Source organism: Rana temporaria, chromosome 7 (assembly GCF_905171775.1).
Source record: "Rana temporaria chromosome 7, aRanTem1.1, whole genome shotgun sequence".
Taxonomy (NCBI): Eukaryota; Metazoa; Chordata; class Amphibia; order Anura; family Ranidae; genus Rana; species Rana temporaria.
In genome coordinates, this window is record NC_053495.1 from 59427821 (window position 1) to 59441128 (window position 13308).

General features: G+C 42.2%; 1 protein-coding gene across 1 annotated transcript in view; it reads left to right on the top strand.

The window, feature by feature from the left end:
• CACNG2 (calcium voltage-gated channel auxiliary subunit gamma 2) overlaps positions 1-12968 on the top strand; it is a 262055-nt gene extending 249087 nt beyond the window's left edge. Inside the window, exons 3-4 of the mRNA XM_040359445.1 lie at positions 3289-3429; positions 11473-12968. Of these exons, the coding sequence (XP_040215379.1) occupies positions 3289-3429; positions 11473-12002 (671 nt within the window). The 3' untranslated portion in view covers positions 12003-12968. The remainder of the gene's footprint in view (positions 1-3288; positions 3430-11472) is intronic.
• The last annotated feature ends 340 nt before the right edge of the window (positions 12969-13308 follow it).

Here is a 13308-nt window from a genome sequence, read left to right on the forward strand (position 1 = left end):
TATTTCTCTGTCCATTTTAATCTCACTGAAAAAAGATAAGAGGACTGCTTCGAGCTAGATTAACTCTTCGTGGCAAGACTGAGCACACATGACATGAAATCCTATACTGTACAAGGTGCAAGCCTTTATTAACCACTTCCATACTGGGCACTTATACACCTTCCTGCCCAGACCAATTTTCAGCTTTCAGCGCTGTTGCACTTTGAATGACAATTACGCGGTCATGCTACACTGTACCCAAACAACATTTTTATAATTTTGTTCCCACAAATAGAGCTTTCTTTTGGTGGTATTTGATCACCTCTGGGATTTTTATTTTCTGCTAAAAAAAATAATAAAGACCGAAAATTTTGAAAAACAAATGCTTTTTTTTGTTTACGTTACAAAACGTTGTAAATAAGTACGTTTTGTCCTTCACGGTTGGGCACAGATGGGGCGGCACAGATGAGGCGGCACGGATGGGCACAGATGAGGCAGCACGTATGGGCACAGATGGGCAGCACGGATGGGTACAGATGGGCGGCACGAATGGGTGGCACGGATGGGCAGCACGGATAGGCGGCATGGATGGGCACAGATGGGCGGTACGGATGGGCACAGATAGGCGACACGGATGGGCACAGATGGACGACACAGATGGGCACAGATGGGCGGCACGGATGTACTGTAATATGTTGTACTGATGGATGCCAATCAGTGCCAAACAATGTCTGCCAATCAGTGATGCACATTGTGGGAACTGATTGGCATCCATTGTGGCAACTGATTGGCATCCATTGTGGGCACTGATGGCATCCCTGTTGGTCTAGGGTGGCATACCTGGTGGTGGGCATCCCTGGTGGTCTAGTGTGGGCATCCTCGGGGGGGCTGCGCTGATAATCTATCAGCACAAACTGATCTGTCAAAGGAGAAGCCGATCGCCTCTCCTCTACTCTTGTCTGACAGACGCGAGTGAGGAAAAGCTGATCACGGCTGCTCTTGTTTACATCGTGATCAGCCATGATTGGACACGGCTGATCACGTGGTAAAGAGTCTCCGACGGAACTCATTTACAACATGCTTGTTCTGGGTCAGACACAGGGAGGCATCTAACATTTTTATAAAGAGGCCTGCAATGTCACTTTTCTGATGACAGACATTTTAAACAAAGTCATATGTGTCTACATCTTAAACAAAATTCACTACATGCTGCTGGAAAAATGTATTATTTGGTTTAGAAATCCATTCTATTGACGCGTAACACATGTTCGATGGGAGCTTGTTGTCGAAAATTCTGATCGTGTGTAGACTCCATCGAACATTTTCTTAAACAAATATTTTAGAGCTGGTTCTTAAATTTTCCGACAAGAAAATCCGTGTGTAGACTATTCTGACACACAAAATTCCATGTATGCTCTGAATCAAGTACGGACGGAATCGATCGGTCTGGTAAAACTAGCGTTCATAATGGAGATGGCATATTTGTCACGCTGTAACGGACTGAAAAGCACGAGGCTGAAAAGCACAAATTGTCTCTCACCAAACTTCTACTAACACAACTGGTATTGAACCTTCGCTTAATAGTGCAGTCGTACGTGTTGTACGTGACCGCGTTCTTGGCGTTCGGAATTTCTGACACAATTTGTGTGGCCGTGTGTATGCAAGACATCCCTCGGAAAAAATCCACGGTTTTGTTGTCGGAATGTCCAATCGTCTGTACGCGGTATTAGAAGACCAGCAAGGTTTGTTGAGTATACCATTTTAGTGCTTTTCGTAAAGAAAATCTGTCACAAGACAAATATGAGAAATATGTAGGTGGCCATTTCTGACGTCAATAAAAGGCAAGTAATACAGCGCACAAAGAGCAGATATATTAAGAAAATGCAAGGCAACGCGATAGTTGTCACAACATAGTCTACAAGAGGAGGCTAGATGCTGGTGAGTAAGCAGAGGGACTCGGTTGCTGGTTCTTGGTAAAACATGTTTAAACAATGTTTAGTCATTTTGTGATGAACAGTGAAAATCAGTACAATGCAGTATACAAAAAATATTTCTAAGGCCTCGTACACACGACCGTTTTCCTCAACAGAATCCATCAAGAAACTTGGTGGCAGAGCTTTTTTGCAGAGGAAAACGGCCGTGTGTATGTTTTCCATCGAGAAAACTGTCGAGGAACTCAACGAGAAAAAAAGAGAACAGAAAAAGTTCTATTTTTCCTCGACGGGAGTCTCAATTTCCTCGTCGGGCTGTTTTTTCGACGAGAAACACGATCGTGTGTATGCTAAGAAATCCGCGCATGCTCAGAATAAAGTATGAGATGGGAGCGCACCTTTGGTAAAAGTAGCGCTTGTAATGGAGATAGCACATTTGTCACGCTGTAGCAGTCTGAAAAGTGCAAATCGTCTCTTACCAAACTTTTACTTAACACGCAGTAACATGAGATTAGCAAAAGCAGCCCCAAGGGTTGTGCCAGTGGAATCGAACTTCCCCTGCCGTTGTATGTGTTGTTCGTCACCGCATTTGAGAACGAGGAGATTTGGTCTTGACAGTGTGTACGCAAAGAAAGCTTGTCAATTTTATCCACAAGCCTGACAAGAAACTCGTCGAGGAAAAACGATGTTTCATTTACGACGAGTTCCTCGGTCGTGTGTACGAGGCCTCACACTATTGTTATATCCTGTGAGTCTACTCTAGGACAAATCATAATCATGGTATATTTTTGATTCCACAACCCCTTTAATACTGTAAAGTACTAACAATAATTTACAAAGCCATCCATAACTCTCCCCCCAGCTACATCACTAATCTATTCTCCAAATACCAACAAGGCCGCTCTCTTTGGTGATCCCAAGACCTCTAGCTCCCTTGTCACCTCCTCCCATACTCGCCTCCAGGATTTCTCCAGAGCTTCTCCCATCCTTTGGAACTCCCTACCACAATCTATTCGACTGTCCCCTAATCTATCCATCTTTAGACGATCCCTGAAAACCCTTCTCTTTAAAGAATTCTATCCTGCTTCAAACTAATACACTGTTTTACTTTCTCCATCAGCTCATCCACCACAGCTATTACCTTTTGTATCAATTGACCCCCCCTTTTAGAGAATGTAAACTATAATGAGCAGGGCCCTCTGATTCCTCGTAATGTAACTGGAATGTCTGCCTTAATTTTGTTAAGCACTGCGCAAACTGTTGACGCTATATAAATCCTATATAATAATAAATAATCCTGTATAATAATACTGTTAGAAGGTTTAAAGTCTGAACATAAATATATGATCGCCATTACTTTTACACTTTCTTTTTACAGGGGCTGTGAGGGCTTCCAGTATATTCCCTATCCTCAGTGTAATTCTGCTCTTCATGGGAGGGCTTTGCATTGCTGCCAGCGAGTTCTACAAAACCCGACACAATATCATATTAAGTGCTGGAATTTTCTTTGTGTCTGCAGGTAAAATACATTATTCTTCATACACAATTAATACTTTTCTCTTCTGATACTTTTGTTTGGTACTGTTGATACTGTTTGAGCAACAAGTGTTCTAAAGTGGTCCTAGGATGCAGAATTATAATTTACAGGAGGTATAGGGTTTCATTGAAAATTTTGTGAAAAGTAGTCCAAAATACATGCACATCAGTTATATATTTGGCCTCTATGCTGAAAACTCAGCACTGGTTTTCATCTGGGTGCTCTCTGTATCATGCTGTACTCTATGGTAGGGTCCCCTCACAAACACCCTAAGACTCCCCGAAACCACAACCCTCATATTTATTCACCTTGTAATCACATTCCTCAAAATAACCCTCCCTGTAACCCTATTACTTTTGTAGCAAGGTCTCCGGCCTTGTCCAGTCTAATGAGGACCTTTAAAGCCAAAGATAGCTGACATCCTTTAATATGTAGTGGGTTGTGAGGCATAGTGGGTGCAAAGATGGTGAAAGTCATCGCCAGACACTTCTTGGATGCAAAAGAGGTTTTATTTCTTTTGACAGTCCTTTTTGTATTTTTGGGGAAAAGTGGGTTAGGGCCAGGACACCCTTAAGTAATTATAGATCCAATTGGCAGACTCTGAGACTTCAATAGGTGGACAGCCGTGCAGGTAAAGGCCCCAGCAAGGTGCTACTTCTGCACATGCCCCACTAGCGGAGGAATAGGGCAGCGGAATTGGCGATAAAGTGCCGCTAAAAATAGCGACGCTTTACCACCGACGCACCTCCCGCCCCAGCGTGAAAGGGGCCTTACTCACTGTGGTCCCTGGTAAAGGTGGTTGATCCCTTTGTGGCGACAGCTTTCCTCCTACCTCTGACCACCAACAGAACTGTCACTTTCGTTTGGACTGCAAGCCGCAGTCCCAACCCTGTGCTGCCCTCTTACTTCTGAATAGGTCCTCACACAGCCTGGCAGCCAGATTCCCCTAGGATAGGCACAATCTCCAGCCTAGCAGTATGGGGCATACGACACACATTCACCCAGACAGCTGTTTATGTGGCACAGAACATAGATCACCTGGCCTCACCCGAATTTATAGATTCTCCCAGCAGGCCAAGGGATTCAAGAGAAACCCTGCTCATTGGCCGATTTACTCCATATACCCATAACCTGACCTTGGGTTGCCCTTCTGATATCTAGTACCACTACGTTTCTGGCCACATAGTGGTATTAGAGAAAAGTGCAACAAGGTCAAACTTTGGGAGAAATCAATAGATCTCTATCAATCGATCAAAATTACTACTCTTGGCAAGTCAATTTGTGAGGAGTTCCCTGACTAAACCCCAGGGTGCTACACTTTCAATCTTTCAAGTTCTTTTTTTTCTCAGAGCATAGGTGTAGGAACTCCCACCTTCTAAAGCCCCTTTCACACTTGTGCGACTTGTCCTGCGACTTGGGAATGCAAAGTCGCATGACAAGTCATACCCCATGATTTCCAATGAGTACCATTCATATCTGTGCAACTTCAAGTTGCACCGACTTCAAAGTAGTCCCTGCACTACTATGGTCCGACTTTGATGCAAGTTGCGGTTCATAGATCTCAAGTTTACACAGACATTCTCTGAAATCGTGTCAAAATCGCAGCAAATTCTAAATCACAGTAAAATTGTGTGACTTTCAAGTCGTGGCAGGGTGAAAGGGCCCTAAGTCACTTTGTGTCTCCGCATCCTACCCACCTCCAAGCACTGACCCTTGGTTCTGCCCCTACACACCTCTGAGAATGGACCCTTGGTTCCACTCTGTACCCAGCTCCCATTACGGACCCTTTTAGAGAATATAGAGCCAAGTATCATTTTGTAGTGCTAAGTATTTGTATGGAATTTGGAAATGATAACAAGAAAAGAAAGAACATAGGGCCAGATTCACGTAGAATCGCGGCGGCGTATCGTAGATACGTTACACCGCCGCAAGTTTTCATCGCAAGTGCCTGATTCACAAAGCACTTGCGATGAAAACTATGCCGGCGGCCTCCGGCCAATTCAAATGGGCGTGTGCCATTTAAATTAGGCGCGCCGGACCTACTGCGCATGCTCAGTTTCGCAATTCCCGTCGTGCTTTGCGCGCCGTGATGTCATTTTTTCGAACGGCGACGCGCGTAGCGTACTTCCATATTCCCGGACGTGTTGCGCAAACGACGTTAAATTCTACATTTCGATGCGGGAACGACGGCCATACTTTATACAGCAATACGATTGCTGTGTAAAGTTAGGGCAGGTCAAATAATGACTAACTTTGCGACGGGAAACTAGACTAGCGGCGACGTATCGAACGCGAAAATCCGTTGTGGATCGCCGTAACTCCTAATTTGCATACCCGATGCTGGTTTACGACGCGAACTCCCCCCCAGCGGCGGCCACGGTACTGCATCCTAAGATCCGACAGTGTAAAACAATTACACCTGTCGGATCTTATGGATATCTATGCGTAACTGATTCTATGAATCAGCCGCATAGATAGAAACAGAGATACGACGGAGTATCAGGAGATACGACGTCGTATCTCTTTGGTGAATCTGGCCCATAGATCCTTTGCAGCCAGCAGCAATAGAACATGCACTAGACAAGCACATCTAAGAAACAATCCATGCAGGTTTTTCCAGCACTTTTATTCAGCAAAGCACTAAACAATTAACCTTATACATAGCTCCCAACTGTCCCTGATTTCGAGGGATTGTCCCTGATTTGGAGCAATGTCCCTCTGTCCCTCTTTGCCCCTCATTTTCGTCATTTTCCCAGTGCTAAACCTTTCATCCAAATTAGAATTTGCTGCAATTGTAAATTTTAAAAGCCAATATAAAGGAATAGGAGTGGTAAAAAATGTCCCTGTGGGCTTCATTAACTTTTTTTTGTTTGTTAATTCTCCCTTAAGGGGGTGTGTCAAGGGGTTCTATGCCTACATACGTTTGCAAGTAGGTGTCCTATGTCAAAATGTTGAGAGGTATGCTTACACAGGAGGGCCTTGTACAGCAAGTTCATAGCATAAAGCAAACAAAAATATCTGCTTAGCTGAGCCACTATCTAAACTTATGTCAGTTCCTGATTAACCGCTTGTCGACCGGCCCACGCACTTATATGTCGGCAGAATGGCACGGCTGCGCAAAGCAACGTATATATAAGTCCCTGCCGCAAGCACCGTGACCATGCCTGCGTCACCTGCGGACTCGATGTCCTCCGCTGTCACGCGATCGTTTCACGGAGCTGCAAAAAGGGGGGAATGCCTGTGTAAACAAGGCATCTCCCTGTTCTGCCTTGTGACAGGACACTGATCTTCTGCTCCCTGTCACCGGGAGCAGTGATCAGTGTCGTGTCACATGTAGCCCAGCCCCCACACAGAATCACTCCCTAGGATTCACTTAACCCCTTCCTCGCTCCCTACTGGTTAACCCCTTTCCTGCCAGTGTCATTTACACAGTTATCAGTGTATTTGTAAAGAACTGATCGCTGTATAAATGACAATGTTCCCAAAATAGCTTCAAAAGTGGCCGATGTGTCATAATGTCGCAATCATGATAAAAATCACAGATCGCCGCCATAACTAGTAAAAAAAAATATTAATAAAAATACCATAAAACTATCCCCTATTTTGTAGATGTTTGCACAAACCAATCAATAAAAGCTTATTGCGATTTTTTACCAAAAATATGTAGAAGAATACGTATCGGCCTAAACTGAGAAAACAGTTTGTTTTTTTATATATTTTTGGGGTATATTTATTATAGCAAAAAGTAAAAAATATTGCTTTTTTTTCAAAATTTCAAAAAAAGGACATCAATTTTGTTTGGGAGCCATGTCGCACGACCGCGGAATTGACAGTTAAAGCGACCCAGTGGCAAATTGTAAAGAGTGGCCTGGTCATTTGGCAGCCAAATCCTCCAGGGCTGAAGTGGTTAACACACTGTCCCTTAATAGGTAGGTTCCTCAAAACAAAGACACATGTACCTTTTTATCATTCTGTCAATAGTCAGCCTCTTACCCAGCAGCAGGCTGTAACAGCAGAGAGGGACAGCCCTTGAACCTAAAGCCCTGTACACACAATCGGTTTGTCTGATGAAAACGGACCGATGGACCGTTTTCATCGGATAAACCGATCGTGTGTGGGCGCCATCAGTTTGTTTTACATCGGTGAAAAAAAATATAACATGTTTTAAAATTTTTCTATGGATAAAAAAACTATAGAAAAAAAACGATTGTCTGTGTGGAGAAAAATCCACGCATGCTCAGAATCAAGTCGACGCATGCTCGGAAGCATTGAACTTCATTTTTCTCAGCACGTCGTAGTGTTTTACGTCACCACGTTGAACACGGTTGGATTTTTGACTGATGGTGTGTAGGCAAGACTGATGAAAGTCAGCTTCATCGGATATCCGACGAAAAAATCCATCGGATTAGATTCCATCAGATATTCGATCGTGTGTACAGGGCATAAAGCTGGCACCAGCTTACACCAGTAGAAATTTCTTTAAAAATTTAAATTTTCAGAACGTTTGTTCAATTTTCCTATAGTTAATGGAGTCAAATTGTTGATAGTTTTCGAATATAGTGCAAAATTAAAGAAGCTAGATGGAAATTTTTTCTCCAACAAATGAAATTCTAGGAGTACGGTGAATTCCTTTAGTTCCAAATTTAAACATTAAAAGCAAACAACATTTGAAAGGATATTCATCAAGTCTTTTATTGAATGTACTGATGAGATTTTTTATACAAACATTTGTATGAAAATCTACCAGTGTATGGCCTGCTCAGATATAAAAAGGACTGGGGAAGGTTCGACTATTTAGTAAGGTCAACCTAACAGGTAAAATGTAAACCTAGGAACGGAGGCTTTATCCCACTCAAAGCTCTACAAAAGCTCCGGGACCGAGAACAGGGCCTATTACAATCTGAGAATACAACAAAGTTTGTTTTGTCCACAACAGACACAAATCCTAGAGCCCCTCGCCTTGTGTACAGCCATGGCCGTAATTGTTGGCACCACAGAAAAGTATTGCAGTAACACGTTTTGCTTTTCCGTTTGTCTGTATTGGAACAAAACAAAAAAAGGGAGGAAAAAAGCAAATTGGAAATAATGTCACACAAAACTCCAGAAATGGGAGGGTCAAAATTCTTGACACCCTTAACTTAATATTTGGTTGCACACCCTTTGGAAAAAATAACTGAAATCAGTTGCTTCCTATAACCATCAATAAGCTTCTTACACATCTCACCTGGAATTTTGGACCACTCTTCCTTTGCAAACTGCTCCAGGTCTCTCTTATTGGAAGGGCGCCTTTTCCCAACAGCAATTTTAAGATCTCTCCACAGGTGTTTAATGGGATTTAGATCTGGACTTATTGCTGGCTACTTTAGAACTCTTCATTGCTTTGTTGCCATCCCTTTCTTGGTGCTTTTTGACTTATGTTTGGGGTCATTATCCTGCTGGAAGACCCAAGATCTCGCACGCAAACCCAGCTTTCTGACACTGGGCTCTACAGTGCGACCCAAAATCCTTTGGTAATCCTCAGATTTCATGATGCCTTGCACACTTTCAAGGCACCCAGTGCCAGAGGCAGCAAAACAACTCCAAAACATCATTGAACCTCCACCATATTTCACTGTAGGTACTGTGTTATTTTCTTTGTAGGCCTCATTCCGTTTTCGGTAAACAGTAGAATGATGTGCTTTACCAAAAAGCTCTATCTTGGTCTCATCTTCTAGGACATTTTCCTAGAAGGATTTTGGCTTACTCAAGTACATTTTGGCAAACTGTAGTCTTGCTTTTTTATGTCTCTGTGTCAGCAGTGGGGTCCTCCTGGGTCTCCTGCCATAGCGTTTCATTTCATTTAAATGTCGACAGATAGTTTGCTCTGACACTAATGCTCCATGAGTCTGCAGGACAGCTTGAATTTCTTTGGAACTTTTTTGGGGCGGCTTATCCACCATCCGGACTATCCTGCGTTGCAACCTTTCATGAATCTTTCTCTTCCGTCAACGCCCAGAGAGATTAGCTACAGTGCCATGGGTTGCAAACTTCTTGATAATGTTGGGCACTGTGGACAAAGGCAAATCTAGATCTCTGGAGATGGACTTGTAATCTTGAGATTGTTATTTTTCCACAATTTTGGTCCTCAGACAGTTCTCTTCTCCTCTTTCTGTTGTCCATGCTTAGGCCCCATACACACGAGAGGATTTATCCGCAGATACGGTCCAGCGGACCGTATCCGCGGATAAATCCTCTCAAAGATTTCAGAGGATTTCTATGCGATGGCGTGTACACACCATCGCATTGAAATCCGCGCTGAAATCCTCTGCCGATGACGTGTCGCGCCGTCGCCGCTATTATGAAGCGGCGACGGGCGCGACGCTGTCATATAAGGAATTCCACGCATGCGTCAAGTCATTACGACGCGTGCGGGGAATCCCTTTAGACGGATGGATCCGGTAAGTCTGTACAGACGAGCGGATCCATCCGTTGGAATGGATTCCAGCAGATGGATTTGTTGAGCATGTCAGCAAATATCCATCTGCTGGAAATCCATCCCAGGGGAGATTTATCTGCGGATAAATATCCCACGGAGTGTACACACCATAGAATCTATCCGCTGAAACCCGTTTGCACGGATTTATCTGCGGATAGATTCTATGGTGTGTATGGGGCCTTAGTGTGGCACACACAGACACACAATGCAAAGACTAAGTGAACTTCTCTCCTTTTTATCTGCTTTCAGGTGTAATTTTTATATTGCCCACACCTGTTACTTGCTCCAGGTGAGTTTAAAGGAGCATCATATGCTTGAAACAATCTTATTTATCCACAATTTTGAAAGGGTGCCAAAAAATTTGACCAGACCATTTTTGGAGTTTTGTGTGACATTATGCCCAAAACATGTGTTACTGCAATACTTCTGGAAACATTTCTGGGGTGCCAACAATTTCGGCCATGACTGTATGTGAGAAACTTAGGTGACACATATACCCGTCCACAATCCTGCCAGCAAACGTCTCATCATAGCTTAGAGAAAAAAAAAGCCTGTTGCTTTATTATCTATCTAGCTTCATGAATGTAGCAGCATTTTATCTTATCTGACACCATCCAAAGGCAGAATAAGACAATGGCATTTATGTATGAAAGTTCCAGGTTGTAGGATATACACTTTCACTCAGGGCTTTTTGACTTAGTGCTACACAATTCTTCATTTGTGTCTGTCCCACTGCTTAAGAAGCCGTGCTGTCAGAACATCTGAAATGTTGGATGAAATGTAATCAATGTGCTAAAATCAAATACTTTACCTTCTTTCATCAAGTGCTTTCCTTTTATACTGAGGAACTGTGGTGGATGCAGAATAGAGGTAACTGAACAAACATGTATTTTTGCCAAAATGAGGTAGTTAAAGCATGACTTCAAGTAAACAGCTAAATACAACATTGAAATAATATATGTTTACTGTTTTACCTGTAAAGGTATTTGTCACTCTATTTAGCCAGTTTTTTGATTCAGACACATTTCTGACACTGTAGCAGGCAGTTTTATCCCAGTTTAGCAATGCTCTTTTTGCGTTGCCTCCCTGTATCTAGCCTGCCCTTTGTACAATGAATCGGCATCATCACCTCTGTCCAATTAAAATAGAGGTGTGGCTGAAAAGTATGGTCAATATATGTAAATCAGTGGCTAAAAATGTCAATTCCATTACAAATAAAATAGTAAACATGTGTGGTTATTTTTATCTTTGAATTCAGCTGAGTGGACTTCCACGTTTTCACAAGTTCCCCATAGTTCTTACCTCAGTTACAGGTCCCCAGTTCCCCTTTAAGTTGTTGGACATACAGATTGCCTAGTGACTAAAGGAGAGGATTAAACAGCAGTTTTGAGGGAGGGAAGACTTAATACCTAGGACCACGCTTTTAGTGATGTTTTGCATAGCATTAAGAACTACCATGTTATATAATATGTGTTCTAGTTCTAAATTACAGTTGGCATTTTCTTTTGGTGTAATACTTTAACCTTCTTTCTCCTGTATAAATTTAACAGGTCTAAGCAACATCATTGGAATCATTGTCTACATATCAGCCAATGCAGGTGACCCTTCCAAAAGCGACTCAAAGAAAAACAGCTACTCATATGGCTGGTCTTTTTACTTTGGGGCCCTTTCCTTCATTATTGCTGAAATGGTGGGAGTGCTTGCTGTTCACATGTTCATTGACCGCCACAAACAACTGAGGGCCACAGCACGGGCCACGGACTACCTCCAGTCCTCTGCAATCACTCGCATTCCGAGCTATCGCTATCGTTATCAGAGGCGTAGCCGCTCCAGTTCCCGATCTACGGAGCCATCCCACTCCCGTGATGCCTCTCCTGTGGGCCTTAAGGGCTTCAACACCCTTCCCTCCACTGAGATCTCAATGTACACGCTGAGCCGCGACCCCCTCAAGTCGGCTGGGACCCCCACGGCCACTTATAACTCGGATAACAGCTTCCTCCAAGTTCATAACTGTATACCCAAAGATAATAAGGACTCTGCGCACACCAACACAGCCAACCGCAGGACCACCCCAGTATGAAACAGGATGGAGCAAGAAAAGAAAGACAAAGAGGGATAGAACAAAGAGGGTCAGAAAGCTAAAGTAGTGTGGTCTAGAGATCAGGATCTGTGTATCAAGCCTTTGGCTGTCATTTTAATCAACAAGTGAACTCTTTTGGTTCTAAATTAAGTTCCAGAGATAGCCTTTCCGTTTCTACACAGACACTACAACATTTAAACAGTCATTTCAAATGTTTTGGTATTCAATAGTAGCCCAGCTGTTTCTAGACTACTGTAACCACGTAAAAATGGAAATAAGTGTAAGAAAGAAACTGCTTAAGTCATATACTAGTAACCTTCAATTTTTATTCAAATTTTTAAACCCCATAAACTAAAATCAAATTTTAACATTTCTATGGGTTTAAAATAAGAGCCAGAGCCAGGAAAGAGCATGAAGCCATCCCAGAAACTCGACATAAAGGAAAATACGTTCTTCACTTGACCTTCAGTGAAATTTATTGTACAAAGCAATTGAACAAAGTCTGATACACAGATCTATATGGCTAGGACAGGGGCTTTCTTTCAAAAATAGCCTCAAAATGTTTCCATTAGCATAACTACACACAACTGCTTTGGACACAAATATCCTAGATGGTCTATGGGATTGTCTGAAATAGAACATCTCACCAAATCAGAAAGTTATATCCAATGTCTACAACCAGATTATGTCACTTTATATATAAGAACTACTGCTGCATCAAATATGCAGTAAACATCATAATTTAGAAACATGTGGAGGACCTTTAAAGGCTGTAATTGTTACATGCTAATATATAACATTTTGGGGTTCTATTTTTTGAAAAATGCATTCTGTCTAAAACACACAGTCTTGCTTGTATGGGGATTAATAACAATAATTATAAAAATTGCCTTGCAAAACAAAAGAAACTTATGATAGTGGGTACCCATGTTTAAACATTACTATTAAAAACATTTATGCAGCATATTTACTGGGAACGTGATAACAATATATAGCCACATTGAACAACATACTGCATCACCATCGTGTATACCATCACTGTGTGCAAAGGCAAAATGGCAGAGTATGTGTGTGTGTGTGTGTATATATATATATATATATATATATATATATATATATATATATATATATATACACACACACACACACACATGTGCAAAGGAATTATGAAGAATAATGTTTTAATTTCTTATCTTGCTTAGAGGGTTTTCAATATTTCATGGAATATTTTTTTGTATACCTTTACCCTGTACAAGCAAACTGTAGAATTTAACCCTTTCATTATATTTATCTGGCAAGAATGAAA